Consider the following 22479-nt stretch of genomic DNA (forward strand, 5'->3'; position numbering starts at 1 on the left):
AATGTAATTACAGCAACAAAAGCTCTTTAAATACACATACATCATCGGAGTGTTATATTAAGATCTGCATTGCTCTGCTGTTAAGCCAATTTCAAATGTATTTTATTGTTTTTTCATGATTGGTCTTGGTCAGCGAGCGTGTCTGCTCTCTTCCGCTCATATTTCTGCAGCAGCCGTTCACACGCTGACATTTTAATCTCTCTGCTTAATAATAAAGAGAGATCCCATTAAATTCTGTTTTTTCCTCACCTAATGGATCGTTCACCTTCTGAAATCATTTGTTAGTGAGAGGACAATCGATCTTCGGTGGATCTCACCAGAAAAACATTATCTTTTGAAGATTTAATTTTCATAAAGCGCAGAAGTGATGTTGAGTTTGGTCTCATGCTAACATGTGACTGTGTCTGAAATGTCGTTTCCTGCTCTTGTGGGAGGAGATAACAACACTTCACAGAGACAATATTAGAATGAATATTAAAAACAGCAGCTTTGATGTTTCCAGACAAAAATAACAGCCTTGATTAGAAGCTTTGTAAATATAAAGACAGTGTGTGTGTAATCATAAAGACACAACGTGTGATTCTCTGTTTCACGGCCTCGCAGGAACATCTGTGAGCTTCCGCTGCACGTCGTGGAAAAGGACTGATGTGCAGACTTTGAGTTCATGGACCTTGCAAAATCCCCAAAGCTTGACTGGAAACACTTTCTAAAGTTTGGCCCAGAGTTGGCTCACAGCTCGCTCACAATGCAAAGACCTGAAGCTGGTGCTGTCTTGTCAGATGAAGCTGAGAATCACTCTTTAGTTGTTCCTGTAAAGTGTGGCTGTGGCTGTGCTCTGCATAAAACACGTGCGCCTAAGTTTCAGCTTCAAAGCTGAAAATCCAACTGTGGATATTTGCACTTTACATTTTGCCAGGATGGACGTTTTTAATCGCTGATACAAAGATGAGTTTATATCACACTGTCCATGCAATCGCTCTTTTCCATTATTTTATCCATTCAGCAGCTTTACAGGTAGATGTTTGCGCAGTGTTGCCTTCAAGGTTCAAACATGTCAAATTTATGTTCCCAATGAAAAGTTTCACACACAGATAGAAAAATGGAAAATGAAGGCTTAGAGGGAGGAGAGTATTTACATGAACCTGATACTCGACACGTGTTTGTTAAAGCACTGGGATCCATCGAGTCCATTCACTCAAATGTTGTTGCTCTGTTTTTCAGTCGTGTGCTAAACTCGCTGAACGTTTGTCCTCCACACAGGCTGTACTTTACATACTGGTTCTACTTTTATGTCATCATGTTCAGATTACACTTTTATTAAACTGAATGAAAACAAAATGCCTGTAAGAGACTTGGCAGCTTCTAAAATTGTGTTTATTTCAGATGCTGCTGCTCACTGCTGAGCTGGCACATGTAACCAAGAAGCGTAACAGTTACACTGTTGCCAGTTTAAGGTTTGAATCCTCCGGTCAGCCCAGTGCCAAACACACAGAGCCCCACAATGTCAGCGTGTGCACAAAAGCTAACACAGCTCCCACCATCACAAACATGCCTTATTTCACCAGAGATTTCACCTGAGGCAGCTCATTACGAATGCCTGCTATATATATAAATATAGGCAGAGCCTCAGTCGATGTGGAACAATAAAGGATTTAACAAGTATCATCTGTCAGCCTCGGGGGATCATGAAAGGAGATTATATTCACACATTTGTATTTTTATTTCTCAGATAAATTATTTTCAATCTCAAGTCATCCGTCTTCCACCTTCAGAAAGGAGAAATTTGTCACGAGTCATATTTCTTCTGTCCTGTTTCGCCCACAACACCTCGTCTATCAAATTATACATTTATATATCAGTTTGGTGATGTTTCCTGAACGCGCACAGCACCTCTAAACATGCAACAGTGACCCCTTTAAGGTTTGCGTCCACCTCTGCGTGTAGCGACCTAGCATATCCACGTAGCTCAGGACAGCCGAGCTCTTTCAAAGGCCATTTTTTCTGCTTTCTGAAACTTCTTTAGCGTGTGGCTAAAACACAAGCTCATCTTGACTTCATCGCTGCGTAGCTCACTGGCGACTTCGTGGATTTAACATTCAGTTTTAAACGAACCCTGATTTTAAAGTTGCCGCAGGGCGTTATACCACCACATCACCTGTGCATCCTAAATGTGTGTCTCAGGAGGAACGGCGTCCCAGCAGAGAGGCTTCCTGGGCTGCATCAGGTCTCTGACCGTCAATGGTGTCAGCTTCGATCTGGAGGAGAGGGCCAAGATGACGCCGGGAGTGAGCGCCGGCTGTCCCGGCTACTGCACCGGATCCAGCAGCCTCTGCCACAACCGAGGGAGGTGCGTGGAGAAAAGCAACGGCTACATCTGTGACTGCTCACAGTCTGCCTACGGAGGAACCACCTGCAACCAAGGTGAGTCCTTGGAAACAACCGTGCAGGCTGCGTAATTCATTTCATTGAATGATGTTGATTCTAACAAACAGATGATCGATCACCGTCGAGGTTATTCCATTACAGGGAACCGATAGCAAATGCAAGTAATGCAGAAGGCAATTAATACCTGTCCTGACTCCAGCTCCAAGAACATTTCAAATGCATTAGAACAAATTATCTCATGCAGTCTGTGAGCAGAGAAGAGAGCAGACACAATCACAACAAAAACCCATCAACAGCCAGCACAAATAGCAGAGGAGCAGGCTGTGAAAACAAGCATATGGATGCAGTACAAAGAAACAAATTGAATATACATTCTGTGGGAACAGAGATGAAAAGCCTGGCTGCAAATATGCCTAATCACAGAGTACAATTTACGCTGCTCCGTCCTGTCTGGAATGTTAACCTGTTCGCTTCAAAGATGCTGCTGGTTTCTTACAGCGAGCCGTGGTTTGGCTGTTTCTGCAGGCGTGGTTTCAGCTTCATCTCGCTCTGCGTGGGAGTGCGAGCTTTTTGAAGCAGATTTTCAAGCACTGCATATTCAAAGTTTTGTCATGTGGAAACAGTTTAAATGCAGTGCTGTTGCATCTGACAGGATCATTCCCGATTATTTAATGTTGCCGCGCTTCCATTGTGTCTCTATTGCTGTATAAGTCACACTAACGTGTGCTGCAGACGTTCAGGGAAACAAAGTCACACTAACAGTTTGTCACTGAAAGCTTTTTCCTCTCTGCAGTGTGAGTGAAAGCAAACAAAGAGCAGACATTTAGCTGCATCCCCATGTGCTCGCCAGCTGACTGACATATTCATCTGCACATGCTCGTCTGTTCTCAGTGATAGTGATACTTTGAGTGCGTGCTGGAGCTCTAACTAGGGTCGCCAACTCCCTGAAAAATAAATAAGGGACACCTCGTGGCCAGGGCCGGGCAACCTAGTTGTCTTCACCCTTCCCAGTGTGGTAGCTCTTTTTTTGTGTGTGAAATTATTTTTTAACCATTTGACTTGAAGTTGATTTAAGCAGATATTCTTTGTGATATGACCATATGGGAAACAAATGATCATTTAGCCGTTTATTTTTAGCTCAAAATGACAACATTAACACAGTAAAACAGGTCTCTTTCTTAAACAGAAGCCTGTCATGCTTAACTTTTGAGAATATAAGTAAATCTTTCTTTAAAAGAACTCTGTCCTGCTTAACTTAAAATTATATAAATTAATAGAAAACAATAGAACAAAAATATTCTTGTAACTGTGCACATTTAGTGCATTTAGTACAATTGGCTTCAGCTGAGGTATTGTTTCAGCTTTTCTAATGCTAATCAGCTGCTCCTGTTTGTAAACCCGCTTGTTCCCATGATTACGCATCTTAACTCATCATCATTATTCATCTATGTATTACTTTTATGTATTAGTCATCTATTTGTTGTAATCATCTATCCTTGCAGTTGTTTATTACACAAAATAAGTTATATTATCACACTTCTGGCCACATAGCGCTGATATTCACTGCACATGCCCATATTAACCTTAACCAGAGGGTTTAAAAACAACAAACCAATGTTTACATACCATATCTGCTTCTGCCGTGACCTGGTGGACAAGAAATTGGTTAAGGGTTCCCCGAGCTTTCATGCCCCTCATGTTCTTCATGTGCCCACCAATAGAAGCATGCCTATGGAAAAAGTGCGCCGGCACAGTGCAGTGCGCTTTAAAGGTGTTATGGTGTATTTTCCCAGCCAGGTGTTTTCCTTTTCCCAGTCCTCCCTGTACTTTTGCAGCCTATTTTTCTTTCTCTGAGCGAACAAACATTGCTGCTCTAATGCTGGGCTCACACTGTGCGATTTTTGGCCCATTTTGAGACGATTTTTGAGTCGTGCGACCGATTTGGTGATCGGCCCGATTTTGGCCTTCATCGTGCGTGGTGTAGTATACGTGGGGTAACGAGAAGCAATTAACACCTCACGACCAGCTCCCGATCATCAATCGCTCGTGAGCCGCTCACACTGCTCGCGCGCAAACACGTAAACGCCGTGAAAAAGACGGAGCAGCACGGCTGTGCAGCGTGTGATCTGGACACAAGCGACGGAGTCACAACTTGTAGAACTTTGGAAAGCTCATCCGAGCCTTTTCGATGTGGCATCACAAAATGATCACGACCACAACAACCATGAAAATAGTTGGATTTACATGCTGCTCAATCACAGCTGCCTGATCATGTTTTTCATTAGCAATTTAGCAAAGTTGATGGTGGTGGTGTGTCTGTGTGAGTGAAAGACAGAGAGAGCGAGCGACAGATTTTCTGCTATAACCTTCATTTTATGGAGGCACAGTGTGAGCACTCAGGTCGCATCAGAGCATCGGGCGGTATAGTGTGAGACCTGCATCGTGACCTACCAACTTCTAACCCCTGCGAGTCAATCGTGCAGTTTGAGCAGGAGCTGAATAACGTGACTGAAAAAAATCGCACAGTGTTTGCCCAGCTTTAGGTGTACTGTCGTCCGAGACTTGCACCGCAGTGACGGCGTTTGTTTCCCTGTTGGCCATGCTTCTTGTTGTGGTCATCTGTTGTCTTCCGGTATTTTCTCCGTAAGCGACCTTTCCTCGACCAATGAGATGAGCGGTAATCTGAATTGTCATACTCGAATTGTCATAAGTGTGCTGTCAGCTCATTGGTCACAAAGCAGGAGAGGGGCTGGGAATGATGTTTTCAAACAAAGCGTTAATTCCATAAACATTTATAGACTACTTTTGATTCTCACTGTATTACGGGACAAAGTGCGTCCCTTATTAGCTCAATACGGGACGTGTAGTTTTGTTTCGAAATACGGGACGATTCCGTATTTTAAGGGACGGTTGGCAACCCTAGCTCTAACCAATGAGCTTCTTCTCCTTGCTGTAACAGCTTTACCGATCACATGGAAATCTTTGTTTTGAGTAGTGACTGCAGGAGCTTGAGTTTCGCGCTCTCTCAGGATGTCCTGTTGTCTCTCTCCCACTACATTTAGCGCCTTCTCTGTCCTGGTAATGGCCCACTGTGTAACCCCACAGGTAGATGTGGTGCCAGTGACCCATCGCTTAGTAAAGTTCTGTCTTCAAGCCTCAAGCAGATCCTTTTGGTGTGTTAAAACAGGAAGTGACACAGAGCAGATCTGACCGTGAAGCAAAGTGACGCTGGCCCCTCCTCACAGCTCGTCACTTACATGGTCAAAGGCGCACGCTGACTCCAGGGTCCATCAGTTACAAAGTGACGTTCGTGTTGTATCAAGTAAGACTTCAAACCAGAAGCTGAGAATATTTTCATGTATAAATCAGGTTTTTGGAGAACTGTTCATTTCCCTGAGCCTCCACAACACGTGGTCCCTACAGATACGACCCTGTGAATCAAAACTAAACTGCAAAATCACCTCAGTTACATAAATCAGAACTAGCCCTAAAGCACAAAGACTGAAGGAATACAAAGTAGCAGTATTGATTCATTTTATCCATGTATATCCTGTCTACCATAGAGTGCATGTTGCGTTCGTGTTCAGGAGTTGCAGAGATTTAAATGAAAGTGTGTTTGCTTCATGACAGAACGGAGCCAGTTTCATCTTCTGTTCTTTACTTAGTGTAAACGCTTTTGTTGAAAGCCGGGCACCCAGCAATGACATGCAGCTGAGCTGCCGCTGACTACAGATTATCTGCTTCAGTGGTGTGTGCTAGCAGCAGAGACTGTAGCACTGCTGACACACTCACTGCTAACGCGTCGCTGCAGCAGCACACTGAGATGGTGGGTAGACGCAACGTGGATCTCATCCCACCCACTCTCCAGCACGTTCTTCATTTCATTTGAGCGTTAAGTTATGGTTTGCTTTTTAACCCAGACAGTAAACAAGCTAGCAGCGCAGCCTCAGCACCAGGTGCTGCAGTCAGGTCCTCTCAGGCTCCTGCAGACGAACCTGGTTCCAGCTTGTTACTCGTCTTTTCTCGAATGAGTGAAAGAATCAGCTGAACGCACACTGATTGAAATGCATTCAAATATGGATTTTAAAGCCAATATCACTATGTGATTGGATTATTAGTTAAGTGTACATAACAATTAATGGAAGCTTAATTAAGCTTAATTTGATTAATAGTTAAAAACAACTCTGGTGTTCAGTTCATCCAGGCTTTTGCTGCAGCGTATCAAACAAACACAGTCATGAATAGAAAGGTTTAAAAGGAAACTTGGACACATATATATATTTATATGTGTGTGTATACATATATCTACTGAAACGTAGGCAGTTTTCATTAAGCATGAAGGTATTTGGGAAACTGTAAAACTGCAAATGTGATCGTCTTCTTTTTGGAACCTGCTCAAATTCCAGATTTCCTGCAACAATAAAAGTTCAGTGAAGCTTTGATGAAGTTAATGCAAACAGTTCCTGCAGGTAATGAGCCGCACACTGGTGCAGGGGAACCAGACGGTTCTTCCGGTGATGGAAGACAAACATAGTGTGAGGAGTCAAACCACTTGCAGCTGGTCTGAGGTGAACGGGGCAGACGAGTGTAGGTGTAACACAGATATGAGCTGTTGCCCAGTGACCACACTGTGACCACACTGTGACCACACTGTGACCACTCTGTGACCACACTGTGACCACACTGTGACCACTCTGTGACCACTCTGTGACCACTCTGTGACCACACTGTGACCACTCTGTGACCACACTGTGACCACTCTGTGACCACACTGTGACCACTCTGAATATACCGAATGAAAATCAAATAATACTGTCAGTGAACATTTAGTATTAATAATGCAAATGCAGTTACACTGCAGTGGAAATTCATATAAATGAAAATGTGATAATATTGTAAACGTACCTATTAGCTACCTGCTAGCACTGAGTGAGCAGCCTTTATACATTATTGTATGTCTGCACCTCGTAGCTTTAATAAAGTGAGCACGGGGAAGGACGCTGTCGACCCTCCTCACTGTGCTTCGCAGGCTTGTTTTACGGTTGTATGGTCGAGTGTGAGAACTGCAACAGTTTTACACATCAAAGTTGTTTATAGGTCTCTGGGAGTGAGGCTGCATTTGTGGGAGAGAAAAATATTTGTGGGCACAGAGGGAGCCGTGTGAAGTCTGATAAATTGCCCCGAGTGGTGAAAACGAATATCATGAAATAGTAGAATGAGTTTTGCTGCAGCCTTGCTGTGCTGGATGGACACTGAAGCTGGGCTATTTTTAGGTAAGCAACGAAATCCAGTTGATACTGAATAAACCACATCTGAAGGAGCTCGCTGATTTTGTCTCGCTGATTATTTATTGAGTTATTTTTCTTTAAAGGCTGAATCAGCACCTGAACGCGTCTCTTCTGTTTCCCCGTGTCTGCACAGAGGTGTCTGTGTCCTTCGACAGAGAGTCCTCCGTCACCTACACCTTCCAGGAGCCCTTCTCAGTGATGCAGAACAGAAGCTCTCAGGCCTCCACCTCCTCCACGGACAGCAGAGCCAGAGAGGACGTGGCCTTGAGCTTCGTCACCTCCCAGAGACCAGCCATGCTGCTCACTGTCAGCACCTTCAGCCAGCAGTACATCGCTGTCATCCTGGCCACAAATGGTACGTACAGGAATCACACGTGGAAATGTTGTAGTTGTGCAACCGTGTTCTTTGTGAATGCAAACTTTAAAAACATGAACATGCTTCTCGTAGGCAAAGAAGCCGCGCTGAATAACATCCTGGTATCTGAAGAACTACAGCAGTTCTTTCACAGTATGGGAGGAAATATTTGTTTTGACTCTGTTTTTATGAATCAAGGTTCACTTTGGCCCCGTAGCCCTCTGACTTGGATTCCTGTGTAGTTATTTTGAGTATGTGTTGACCACAGAGCAATCTGGGCTTTGTTCTTAAGAGCATCAAGAGACAAATGTTTGTTTTACAGTCCAGGTGGGGAATTTTGACACGTGAACAAAGGGTGAGTTCAGCGTTCGGGTGGATTTCTCTGGATTTCACCGTATAACTGTAAATGTGGTGTCAACACTTCCACTGTCACATGGTTCATGTCTTGATTTCAGACAACAGCTGGTTTGCCAGAGTTAACGAGTTGATTAGTGTAGTAACGGAGAGAGGAGAAAACAACCTAAGTGCAGCCTCTTCTGTCTCGTGCCTCCCAGAGAAGCATCGCACTCTGAATAGAGTCTGGGTTATGTAGTGGCACTAATGGGAGTGAGAAGAAAACCATGGTGCCATGCTGGGGCAGGCGTTTTGGGCCTTTTATTGATGAAACCAGCTGTGAATTGAGCGCTGCCACCAGGTCACTGTGTGGGAAACAGGGAGGACAGTAAAGCACAGCTTGAGGCAGGAAAATGGTGATGGAGTTGTTGGAGTGGAGGGCTTGTACACTTTCTTTTAGAAATGTGTGCAAACACGGCACCAGTGTGCTCGGCAGCGAGGCTTTCTCCTCCTTTATTTCCTCCGGAGCTGTTAAATAGGAGGAGGAGGTGATCAGCTGTGGGGCCCCTAACGGGAGAACTCGAAGGAAGAAGAAGAAATAATGCTGAATAGAAAACGACGGTTCTCATACTGTACATGTATCTGTGTGCTGTAGTAGTGAGTGTTAGTGGAGCCTAGCAGTACAAACCTGTTGGTGCTCAGCAGCATGAACAACAATCACTGTGCTAACAAAACTACATTCATTTACTTATTTGCTGCATTTTAGCTGCATTTGTCAAAGAGCACTCACTTTCTCGTGTCCACTTGGCCACAGATGCATCCACCACACTGCTGTAGGACTGAACCTATATGAATGGCAGCTGCTAAGTAATCAGCTTGTATATATGGGCAGAATATTCCTCGGGGGCTGGAACAGACCCACAGACCACCTCAGTGTGGGGTCCACCTGAAAGGAAAACTCAACAGCTGCCACCAAAGAGCTTTGGTTAGAAAACTGAATCCATAAACTGCACGGGCACAACACACACACAACTGCTAATTAGTGGTACGTAGCACAGTAATCAGATTACAGCTGGAATATCATAAAAACTGCATCTTATTGGATGGCCTGTAGTTCATAGCAGGCCGTATTATATGTCAGATAATTCCATTAAAATGCTCCAAAAGGCATAAACACAGTGGTGAGGCCAGCGAGGCCTAGCAGACAGCTAGCAGCTACAGCTGTCAGTCAAAGCAAGCACCAGCTAACTTTAAACACTGTCAGTATCCAAATGGAGCTATGAGAAAGTAATCAGCCTTACATGAAGTGTTCATAGAGGCCAAAGCAGCTTTGTTTTTGTTAAAGGTTTAAGTGTCATCACCGATGAGAAAGGAGGGAAAAGGTCCGACACAGAGTTCAGATACTGGAAAGTCTGGATTTTGGCTTTGAAAAATGAGTCGCTATCATCAGATAGCACCATCAGATTTATGAAACGTGTGTAACCATCTTTAACCAGCCTGCTGGTGAATCTGAATTATTCAGCAGCCTTTTAGACTCAGTTTGCATACTATGTGCATACTGCCCTGATGTTGTGAGAGAGAAATCTGCACCATCCAGGCAAAAATAAGGAGGAAGTCTGGCTACAGAAAATTAAATGATAGCGTCTGACGTCCAAGGAAGAAGTCAGAACAAGTGCATTGTTGCAGTATAAATAGGACAAAAATTATTGTTAGTAGTGGGAGTAAGTCTCTAAAGTCTACGGCAGCCAGGCTGTCAGTTGTATCCATGGTCAGAGGGACGTCTGCATTTAGTACACTGTTAGTACACGAGGCCCGTTCTTACAGTACTTATGCATCCACATGGCTTTGATTTCCTGTTCCACGCTGCATTGTTATGTTCTCCATTTGTGTTTGTTTCATGCGTCGCGCTCACACGTAACCGAAACCTGTATCTGCTGTGAAACTGAATTTGAGTCAGTCAGGAGTCTGAAGGACGGCCGCGTGGGGAGGATGGGTGTTCGCTGGTAACAGTGAAGGAGGCGGTGTCAACCACAGCGGTAGACATGATAGCAGGGTGTCATAGATTTGAAGGTGGATGGGTAGAAAAAGAATCTGGAGATGGATTTATGGAGCAGGACATCAGCTCCCCACACCTGTGTTCAAACACGAGCACGCAAAAGACAAAAGGTAGGAAGACAAAGGGTTTATCCCACAGATGGAAACGATGGTCTCTGCTCTCTGCAGCTCAGTTACTGCGACGTCTTGTTGGGGTTAAGCACGCCCACCTGCAGCATTGGAGGGTGTTAGTTACACAACACCTGTTTTCCTTTCTTTTAACCCCTTTCTGGTATCAGGGAGAACGCCTACATCCCTGTTACCATGGTTACCAAATGATATAATGCATAATTACACAGCAGATTGCTCCCTTGACGGTGAACTGGTTCCAAGTTCACTCGGAGGCTGAGAGCGATTGTGTAAAAAATAGAATCTGCCTAAAGTAGAAGGATTTAGTCATATTTGCAGGGCTCTTCAGTTTAATGCACAGCAACAGCTCACTGCATGTGTGAAGGTCTGTTTGTTGAATGTTGTGCAGATTGTGCCGTTGACACTTGGTGCTTTTGATGGAAGATCAGAGCGTGAGAAAGTCAAGCACATAATTACTTTATGCGGGTCACAAAGTCAAACGCAGTCGTGGCAGCTCAGCAGGTGTCAGCGCCGGCCAACCAGCTGATGGATCGCCCGATGCAGAGCCGGTCACATACAGCATGCACACGAGGGGTGGGCGATATACGCAAAATATGCAGTAAAAATATCTGTGAAGACAGAAAAAGCCTCTGTGTGCCTGCAGCTTGTGGCCGCAGCATTAAGTAAATGCAGAAACCAGATTTCCCAGTTAGCTGCTGTCACTGGTCACACACTCCCTGCCTGTGTGCAGCAGCAGTACAGTTTAACAGTGGCGCCACAGCGGTGACTGCTGAACACTTTAGTTTAACAATAACTGAAGTCACTCAGCCCTGGAGTTCGTGTCACATTGTAAAGCTCATGTGGGAAGTTGTGTCTTTGTTAAATCTCAGGTCCAACTTTTGAAGCAGCTGTTTAAAGAACTGCTTTTCCATTACATGTAACTGCACCATTAATTCCCATCCCTCGTTTCACTTCCTGTCATATGGAGTGCAGCTAGCTAGCGAGTGCAACTAGCTAGCGAGGCGCTCTAGTGACACTGAGGAGTCACTTGTTTGTGCGGCACATCAGCAGCTGCTGGGATCTCCTCCCGGTGAGTCTGCTTCTGCTCAGCTTCTTTCCACCTTCAGTACGAACAATATTTTGCAAATGAGGTTGTTGGAATGATTATCGGAGGCTGCGTGCAGCTCTGTCTTGCATTGGGGAATGTAAACACATGTAAACACATGTAAACACATGCGGTGACAGCTCTATGTGACATTTTCACATGTTCAAATGTATTCTCGTCATATTCCTCACAATATGATATAATGTTATATGATGGTCTGTCTCTACTTTCTGCAGTACAGTCCTGTTCAGCTGATGCTGACGAGGGTACCACAGTGTGTCCAGCACTGCTTTAATGCAGACAGAGGGGTCTGTACCTGTAGCAGCAGCTTCCCAGGCCTGATCGGCCTCCATTACTGCAGAACAGCTTACCTTACCTTTGTGAACTTCTGCCACTAACCTTTGTACCATTTCAAGCTGTTCATTGGACTTGCACAACTTGACTTGAAATAAATAACTGGGAGAATCGGGGTGTTATAACAGCAGTAGTGTTTATGGCAGGGCTGGTAGGTCCATAGTCTTTCTGTATCTGTTTCCTTAATAAGTTTAATTTGAAATGTTTCTCCTCACATACAACGTCTTGAATAATCAGCCCATCATAACTTACAAACCTCACAGTACCACATAAACCCAGCAGAGCACCTAACTCTCCGACTGGTTCCTGGGATATCTAAAAGTAGAAGGGAGGCCGAGTCTCCAGCTTTCAGGCCGCTCTTCTGTGAAATCCCAGCTTGGAGTCAGGAAACAGACAGCCTCTCTACTTTTAAGATTAAGCCTAAAACTTTCAGTGTAGATAAAACTTATAGTGTGGGATAGGGCTGGGCGATATATCAAAAATTTATCGTTACCGAAATTTATGACTCTCATCGACGTCATTTTGCCCATGTCGGTAAATTCGGTATTTAAAAAAAGAAAAGAAAAGGCATGTGCAGGTTGGCGATGTTCATGTCCCTTTAAGACGCTGTGCTACGTTACAGACTTGACGGGGTGGAGTCACATGACTCTACTACCTGAAACAAGACGAGACACGGGTGAACAAATGGAGGACGATTTAAATGTTGAAGCAGCAGCGACGGAGGTAGAGCTGGTGGAGGAGGAAGAGGAGACGCTTGTTAACCAAAAAAATGCATCATCAATCGTTTGGCAACATTTTGGATTCAACAAGGATGATATTGATCAAAAAATTGTTAAATGTAAACTCTGCAAAAAGACTGTTGCGTCAAGTCAAGGTAACACAACCAACCTCTTCCACCACCTGCAGCACAACCATGTGATTCAATTCGAAGACATAAAAAAAGCTCAAAGTGAGAAGAGAGTAGGAGGACCAGCAAAACGTCTTCCTCCACCAGGCATTATTTGTTTACAAGTTATACAAGTTATAGTACCTCAAGGCCTTAGCAGAGATAGGCCTTTGTCCATGACGGCATTACATTTGCACAATCATTGTTTACTTTGTGAATAGCCAATGTGAAACATATTTATTATTAAACTATTTTGTTTACATTTTTTAGAGAGCATGGTTACATATTGTATCCTACACTTTTTATTTTGTTCAGTTAATAAATCTTAACCACTAAAAGTACTTACTACTATTGTCTTCATTTATTTTCAGTGACATTTTACAGCCCTTTAAAGTGGTAATAATATAATTGCAATGAATAGGTCTAGGGGGAATAATATTATCAAAATAACTGGAGGAACTATGCTGCCTGCCACAGCCCCATCAAATGAAGAAAAAAAAACGTTTGTTTTTTTGGCACTTGGGGTGGTTATCGTCCATTTATCGTTATCGAGGTTAACTGCTCAATTTATCGTGATATTGATTTTAGGCCATTTCGCCCAGCCCTAGTGTGGGTTGCATTAGGGTACCCTGCAATAGGCCTGCAGGCTGCTGGGGGCTTCCCATGTCACCAGTTTGCCCATCTGTATCTGGAAGTCCCGAAGGATCTCCCAACATCTAACCTGCAGTCCACTGACATCTCCTGTAGCGGTGCTATTTATCACGTACGACTTCACTTTAAATAAATTGTGGGACTGAAATAAACACTGTTTGGACACAGACTGAAATTTAGGATGGTTACTGTTAACCTACTAACGTTACTATGAGGTATAACATGACATGAGAAAATATCAGGCTCATATTTTAGCCTGAGCTCCACTGCTTGACTTGGACCCTGGAGGAAAAGGTCCCTGCATATGTTACAGCTTATCACCTCAGAGTCTCCATTTTTCAGATTGAGACACAACAAAGACCTCAGAGCTTTAAGCGAACAGCCACGCTACATCCAAACCTGCGAGTGCCACATTGAGTGACACCTCTGTGCAGTTTTTAGCCAGAGCCCTAATCCGCTCGTGTGTGTTAAACCTGAGCAGCCAAATTGCATGGGTCTCTGTAAACAGTGAAGGGCAGGGGAGACACTTTATCCACAGTGACCTTGCTCTGTTGGAGCACTCTCAGGATCTGAAATGAATCACAACACAAAGCCCTTCACTTACACACTGGGAATTGTAATATTGACCTAGCTCCACTTGACAATGCATAGCTTTCTGACTCTTTGATCTGGCAGCGAGTGTGTGTGTGTGTGTGGGGGGGGGGGGCCCGGGGAGGGGGGGGCTGAGCACATATTGACTCGCTCAGTTTTCAGAGCAAAGAGCTATGAGATAAATATTTGCAGACTCTCGAGAGTAACTGAAGAAGCTTGGATGTAGTGGTGTATTTATAAATAGGCAGTCCCCTTCTTGCAGCAGACAGGTGTATTCTCTTATCTTATCACCCATTAGAATGCAGGGTACACATATTTGAATCCTGGTAATGTTATATGTACAAGATTGGATTTAGACCTGTAGATTCCACGTTTTCATCGAACACTGAGCATAAGATGAAGCGTCGCGTTGCTCTGTAACAGTTTATGCTTTGTTTTCCAGGGAGTGTGCAGATCTGGTATCACCTGCAGACAGGCAAGAAACCGGACGTCTTCACTCCCACCCCGAGTAATCTGGCAGACGGACGTCTTCATCGAATCAGAATCCACCGAGTCGGCAAAAACCTCTATGTACAGGTCAGTAACACCGGTACAGGAAGTCCTGCATAAGGACGTGCTGTCTCACAGAGACAGTTCCTGCTTCTGAAGCTTGGTGTGGAGTTTGGATGTGTGCAGGCTCCCTGTGCAGGCTCCCTGTGGCCACTCCAAAGACACGCATGTTGGATCAAGAGCTTAGACAGTGGCTGTGATGTATAAAGTGCTTGCAGTGTGTAAGCATGATGTGAGTATAGGGCTAAGTGTGATTCGTCTTAGGTGCGTTTGTAATCATTTCCTGTTCAGTCACATATCACAGTCTGTCTGCTAGGTAAAGGTAGAATGACTCATCATCCGAATCTGTTGTAGATTATCTGGGTTTTGTATATATTCTGACCTGTTTTCTACAATAAATTACTACATTTTGTGTTATTCAGAGTTAATGTAAGAATAAGATGCACAGCTGTATCCATGCTAGCTGCTCTGTTACATCAAGAGTAGCATCATCAAACAGCATTTAAGCTGCTGATGCTCTTCAGTATCACTTACCAAATTCAGCGTATCCTGACTTGGCTAAATGCACAGAGGGCAGGAAACCTCAGGCCTGCAGCAGGTTAGCTGATCACAGCTCCAGAAAGAAAACTAACATACTGGACCCACATAACTCTGTAATTCCCCCACTGCACTCAATCTTCTCCCAGTTTGACTCCTACGTGTGAGGAATGAGATACAATATTCTGTGGAAGAGTTTTTTGATAACACACATTAAATTTACCTGGGGAGGCCTTAAACCAGAGCAGGTGACCTGCCACCCATCAAATACGACATGGCCCAAAAATGAAAGAGACTAAACCTAACTGACTTCAAAGAGCAGCAACATCCACCATACACCATCTTTATGTGAACTCAACACTGTTTGTTTGCATCCAGCGGCAATTTATTTATACAGCACATTTCATTATGCAGTGTTGAAGATAACATAGAAGAAAAACACATGTAGTTTTGTCTTAAGGGGATTTAAAGACGTTAAAGACGTGCATGCGCACACATCCAGAGTTACTGAGTGTAGACCTGTGAGGACAGAAAGGGTTGAGGATGTTTTTGAATATGTGATTTACAGGTCAGCAGGCAGCTGGTCCAGGAACAGGCCCTCAGCACACTTAGGTCTACTGGGAACAGCTGATGACCTGAGAGTCTGACAACGATATATATCAGATGACGATATAGAAACATCGTTTCATTTTACGCTATCGTTTGTTTCGTGGTGTCGCAAAATAAACTGTTTACAGCAATGTTTTTCATGTTCTGATGTCACTGTAGTTATTATTAATTTCTTAAAGTTCTCTCTTTCTCTTATATTTAATATAACCACACTACGGACAGACAGGCGCATGTTTTTATGCGTTGTCGTTAGCAACAACTACGGTAACACCACGGCGTGTCCGCTTGTTTATGTTCCACATAAACCTTTCACAATAAAGCTCAAGATCCTGTTGAGACTTTTCAAAATAAACTGAATCACGTGAAAGATGCAGATTATTTACGGATGAGAAGCAAAAAAGAGCCGCCAGGTGCTAAAAAATAAACCTTAGACTAAAACGTTAGAACAGGCTTCTCCCCGCAGCACGCCGTGTAAGAAATACTCACAAAGAAAACGGCGCCGTTACAACTTCTGTCTAAAAATGCATCGTTAAAACACTCGACTCAGCTACACGACGCCCAGCAGGAAACACTTCACCTGCCCGAGATTCACAGACTTTACAGAAAATGTTACATTTGTGTGATTTATATCGTTATCGGACGATAGATGTTTTATATGAGATGAGATTCTGGTCATATCGCACAGCCCTGGGTCTGACTGCAGGTCCATAATGTGCTGAGGGGCCACATGGATTTTAAAGTTAACTCTCTGACTTCAGTATCTGGGTGATATGGTCGGGTTTCCTTGTATGAGCAAGAAAAGTTGTCTTCGTTGAGTAGAGTAACCTGCTTGGCATGAACACATTTCTAGGTCAGTTTGAAATTACATTTTCTAACTTTTGATATATTTGTATCGATTCCCGTGTTTAAGAGACAGGGACGGTAAATATGTGATCAACTATAATATCTAAAAGGTTTCTGGACCTCCAACAGTTAATGTTATTAATACAACTGATGAGTCTTTGAACAGAGGTTAGATTACCAGAGGAATATGATGTGTTTATTAACTGCCCAAGGATATAATATATCATTTGAGTTCTGTATGATAGTGCTGTACCAAGCAGACACATAAAGTCATGGACCAGGACTGACTGACTGACTGAGGAGCCCTGATTGAATTTTTGTTTGTGCAAATCTAAAACTAATAATTGAAATATAAAAACTTCAGCTGTGAAGAGGACCAATCAATAACCAGACCTAATAAAACAATTGAACCATCAGGTCATCTTAGTGCATGCTCACTCATCCAGGTGAGGAACTCCTAAAAGGCTGATTCTGTTCATGAGGACGTGGCGTCTTCCTCCAGTCTCAGCTGACTGCAGCTTTCCAACCTTAGAAACAGGACATTTGTACAGTAACTGAAACCAGCAGCGCTGAGGGAACCATGGGCTGTGTCATTAATATGCACTGATCAAAGCCCAATCATCATTGATCAGTGGCCACGTTTAGACCGTACACAAGACGTTGAGTATCTGCTGTTACAATCAACCCGCTCAGTGGAACAGTTCTGCAGGGCGGCGGTGCCCTTTTGCACTACAGACCGGTTTATGTCCAGCAATATTTTTATGGTGTCGCGGATGAATACAACAAAATAAAACCAGTACCAAAAAAGAGGAAGATTTATTCATAACACACGAGAAAAGACCCAGGGAAACCGAGTTAGCGATAAAAACGATTAAAAAAACAAAACGATACAAACCCTGAAAACCATCATTTCTCACCTGAGCCTGAAGCCTCACGGCCCGGTACCAAACGACTGGTTTGGTTTCCTCTCAGTACGCCTTTCTGGTAATTCTAAATTGGTAATTGATGTGAGGTAGATAAAGTGTTGTGCGTATGTTGCAGGTATTTCCCTTCTTTGTTGCGTTGGCAGTTTTCACTTTACCATTGCACTCGTTCTTTTCTGCAATAAAAAGTCCACGCTGCAGGCTGCGCCACTGCTTCCCTGCTTGATTGGAGCTCAAGTGCAAGCAGCGAGATGGCGTGACAGGCAACCAGACGGACAGTCCCGAGGATTCGAACTAATGTTGCGTGGAACATTCCCATCCCAATTATCCTGCAGGATTTTCTGGTAGAGAGCAGAATCCATAGGTTGCGTGATGGTGCTGGTCCTGGCTGGGACCTCAGGTTGAGTCTTAGTCAGGTTTTAAATAACGTTTTCACAGAGGACCAGGTAGGTGTGGATTTGAATGAAATCATCATTTAACTTGTGTATTTACTTAGATGATCAAAGTTACTTGATGATCAGGAACATGTAAGTGTGACAAACATGCAAAAGAAAATTAAGAAATGAGGAAGTGTGCAACGACGTTTTTACAGCACTGTAGCTATTTGAGTGAAACAATGTGACTAACATGACGAGACAGCAGGATTCATCTAAAGAGGAAAGCTGTGCACATCGTGTGCATCTTTTCATGCAATAGGAAACTGAAACCCTTCACTTTTATTGCACTTCACCGTGTTAAGCGATTATTCCGAGTCAGCATGACGGCACAGAGGTACAAGGTCAAACTCACTTCAGAGCTACCTGTAGCTGCTTTCAGGTGAGGCTGCAGTGAACACACAGCTCGCTCTTACGCTGAGCTGCAGCTGCTGTTACCTTGCTTTGAATTTCGTGTAATCACCTTGTTATCTGATTTCTTTCTATCCAACCAGATCAACCAGGACATCCACAGAAAGTACACACTGTCATCTGACGCGGAGCTGATCCTCATACGATCGCTGACGTTAGGCAAAGTCACCAGTAAGTCTCTGCAATCAGTCCTTCTCATTCAGCTTTGACCGAACGAAGCCAGAAGCATTTCTCACTCCTCGGCTGTGTCTTTGTAGGAATGGAGAATTTTGATGAGGAAGTGATACAAGGAGCTTCTAAAGGTTTCATTGGCTGCCTCTCCTCAGTCCAGTTTAATCATGTCGCACCACTGAAGGTAGCGCTGACCAATCGCGGGAGCTCATTGGTCACCGTCCGTGGCCCGCTGGTCCAATCAAATTGTGGCGCGCTAGCCGAGTCACATACTCTGCAAGGTAAAACATCCACATCCATGACACTGATGATCTGTTTACTTAGACTCACAAACACACGAGCTGATTGTTTCTGTCTGTTAATCTGAGTCTTTGAAGCACTTTGAGGAACTCGTTGCTGTGATTTGTTTCTACATAAATAAAACTGAACTAAAGTCATCTGAGAAATTTGGATAGAATGAAACCATCAGCTGTGCAATTCTTCATAAATGGAATAAAAGTAAAAGGACCATCTATTGTCCTCGGTCTGGAGCTCAGAATCAAAATCTGAGACGTGAATCGTAGTGGATCAGCCCAAAATCACACAGCAGTAATGACCTAAAGCACGCCGGGACGCAGTCGCCACCGTTGGCAACACGACGGCGTCATGGATGGAAATCTTGCAGCACCCACACAGTCCCCTTGCTCAAGAAGCCACAGCGTGAGTTTGCCATCGAACATCTAGATGGTTCAGAGAAGGCTTGGATAAAAGTGTCGTGGTCACATGAAACCAAAGCTGAGCTACTGAAGAGTTTCTGTTTCAGTTTGTGATGGTTAGGATCATATTTCCATGACAGTGTGGTTAGCATTAGCATTGGATCTTATGTACACAGGCCAGAGCTCTCTGTAGGGTTTGTTATCTTAAGACCAGTATAGCAGCACTGGTTTCCATATTTGCTTTTTCCTGTTGTATCGACACCGAGCTGGCTTTTTGCTGGCATTGCTCTGTGCGTCTTTCACAGCGATCAGTTTTAAAGAAGATGACCCCGACCCGCATGTGAAATAGTTTCTCGTTTGCCTGAAGTCCAGACACAAAGACAGCTGTTCTCACTGGACTGGATGTGTTACAGAAACGTTGGCTGACGTCACAGCGGTGCAACAAGCCAAAGAGCTACAAACCAAACAGAACATGATCACAGTAAAACTGGATTGTGTAAATCAGGACCTCCAGGGTTGTACTGCTCTTTAAAATCGTTTTCAGAAGCAGAGACATTTAAATAGACTGTTTGTCTTTGCCTCTCATGAACCAAATGTAATCATCATGTCATGCACTGTACTGCAGCACGCCTCGTTGTACAGGAGGAGGAGCCAGTCAGTAAAGAGAAGTTGACATGGTATGTATGAAAATGATGATGTTTCTCTTTGCTCTGCAGATCAGGCTGTAAATGCAAATAAAGACAAAGAGCAGCGTGCCGGCAGCACCCAGAAGGATTTGGCTGTAATAGCAGGTCTGTGCTGTGCTCCTGTTTTTCCTTTGCTTAATTGAAAATGAGTCCCAGCTGTTTGTCATTTGTCATTCTCTCCATTTGGCTCCGTCTTAATGCTTTTTCCTTATCTCTCGATAACTCGGCCCAGCTCGAGCTTATTGCCACGATCGTGTCTTAAACCTTCTTTTTATTTGAAATGAAACTTGATGCTGTGATGTGTGTTTTCTGAACAAGCAAGCATTTAATTTTATAGCTACATGTCCCCAGATATTACTTATAAAGCCTATCAGAGGCCCTATAACTGTGATCATCTTTAGTGTTCATTCTCTGAGGCGCTGTGCCTGTTTCCGGTAACAGCTCTGTCATTTGCTTGTTTGCTTCATATTTAGTATTTAGTATTTAGTATTTATTTATTTATTGTCATTGTCAAGAACAATGAAATTGCGTTTGGGGCTTCCATACAACCCAAAAAAAAAGAAGAAAATAATAAATACCCCTTAAAACCCAAGTGTACATATTTAACCCAGTGTGACTCCAATGCAATAAGACAATCCTTAGCAATAATGTTCGTAGAAATTCAGACAAAGACCTGAGAAACATGACAAAATACAACAATGCAACCCGTTCAATATTATTGTACTGTGAGATATGATATCAGATATGATAGTATCTGCATCATATCAGATATGCATCTGTTCTGCTGTCTGTAAGGTAAATATGAAGACACAACACCGTCGAGCTCAACATAAAGGCTGGAATAAGGACAATTTCATTTAAATGTTGTTAATTAACCTGTTTTGTGAAATCACAACCATCAAAGAGTGAAGGAAGCTGTCTCCCGCGGTGACCGTGAGACAGCTTCTTGGCTCAGACCAGTTTCCAGGCAACCATCAGGGACTCGGAGGTGTTACTGATCCCTCAGCTTCACCACAGACAGCTGACAGGGTTGCAGTCTTTTCATCAGCCTCTTGACAAGAAGACAAATCAGTACATTTCTCAATAAAAGTCACATTATTCAATCACAGTCGGAGGATTAGTCAGCTCCAATCAATAAATGATACGATAGCTTTGATTGTTACAAACATTTATTTCATTCAACTTGTTTATTTCAGTTTAGCTCTTCGGAAATTTGACATCATCTCTTTGTTGTGGCTGCAGATTAAATTGTGATGCATCCTGTTTTCTTTAATTATCTTTGTAAATCATGTCTAATCAATGATGTTTGTCACAGGAGGACGGCAGTCTCGTTTGATTCTCCTTTCAAAGGCACAAAGGGGATGCTAATACTGAAGGCTACTTACTTTGAGTTAAAATCCACCCATTTAAAATTTCCCTCACACGATGTGTGCAGGAGTGTTCAAATCTCTTCATGACAAACTCATTGTCAGACCAGGTGGACTCAGTTTCAGGGAAAGTAGATTAGATTAGCTTCTTCATCGTCGTTTGTAAAATTTGTCTGGATCATTTTTACCAAACTTGCTGAGAAATAAAGAGATAATTGCTTTGGTCAGAAGTCTCCGTCCACTCATCCGGGGGATGAATGTCGTGGTAATTTGACCCTTTATTTTCTCCATAGGTGACATGATTAAATAGGTTTGGCTGTTTTTTTTTGGGGGGGGGCTCTTATCCACACAGTCTGCATATGCAGACTACACATACAGGCTCAAATATGTACATATATGCGTTCGCAAGGTAGCGTTAGCTTAGGTTAACCATGCATCAGCATCACGCTGACAGTTGGTACAGTGCCATTATGTATGAAAATGATCATCTTCATCGTGTTTGACTCCAGAAGGCTTGACTGGTCCGTGTGGGCAGCTGTAAATCCCAGTCAGATTCAGAGTTGTTGGTGTTGGAGCTTCTCTCTCTGTCAGCCCCCTCTTGGTCCGTCGCAGTGTAAAACCCCACTGTGGACAGGATGCTGTTCCAGCAGTCCTCGGTTGTCCTTGAATATTCTAACCAGCGTGTCTCCTCCCAGACCCGTGGGGACGCATCCAAATAAGTTGTACTAGTGTGAAGTCGTTTTAACTAATGATGCTGGAAGTCCTGAAGAAACAGCCTTTGTCCTGATGTATTCACTCAGTTACCTTTGGGATCAATCCAAAGTCAAACTAGTCCTTTTTATGCTGCCATGATGAACAGATAAACTACCAGCTGTACGATAGTCGGTCGAGATCATTAACGAGTCGTTAGCCTTCACACACTGGAAGCTTCACTTATTCACATATTAGAGTGTACGCAGACTCCTGTGTAGTAACATCTTGTGCTCTCATTAAACGTTGATGCTGTTCAGGTATCCTTGAGAGGAACTGTTCAAAGAAATCATTCGATCAGAGACCAAGCGTGCAGTAATCCCAGCTTTAAGGTCCTGTGTCCACATGTGTGCAGGGCTAAACGTACTGCTAACACTCCTACACTACTTAAAC

The 22479-nt window shown here is 43.5% G+C and overlaps 1 protein-coding gene across 1 annotated transcript in view; it reads left to right on the forward strand.

Annotated features, from left to right (window-relative positions):
• cntnap5a (contactin associated protein family member 5a) overlaps window positions 1-22479 on the forward strand; it is a 140837-nt gene that overhangs the window by 112922 nt on the left and 5436 nt on the right. Inside the window, exons 18-23 of the mRNA XM_085250368.1 lie at window positions 2182-2421; window positions 7807-8028; window positions 14554-14687; window positions 18501-18588; window positions 18675-18869; window positions 20000-20074. Coding sequence (XP_085106494.1) covers window positions 2182-2421; window positions 7807-8028; window positions 14554-14687; window positions 18501-18588; window positions 18675-18869; window positions 20000-20074 — 954 coding nt within the window. The remainder of the gene's footprint in view (window positions 1-2181; window positions 2422-7806; window positions 8029-14553; window positions 14688-18500; window positions 18589-18674; window positions 18870-19999; window positions 20075-22479) is intronic.

The sequence above is a fragment of the Mchenga conophoros genome, linkage group LG16, assembly GCF_057382185.1.
Source record: "Mchenga conophoros isolate Kocher_MC1m ecotype Shallow Benthic linkage group LG16, M_conophoros_male_GT1.1, whole genome shotgun sequence".
Taxonomy (NCBI): domain Eukaryota; kingdom Metazoa; phylum Chordata; class Actinopteri; order Cichliformes; family Cichlidae; genus Mchenga; species Mchenga conophoros.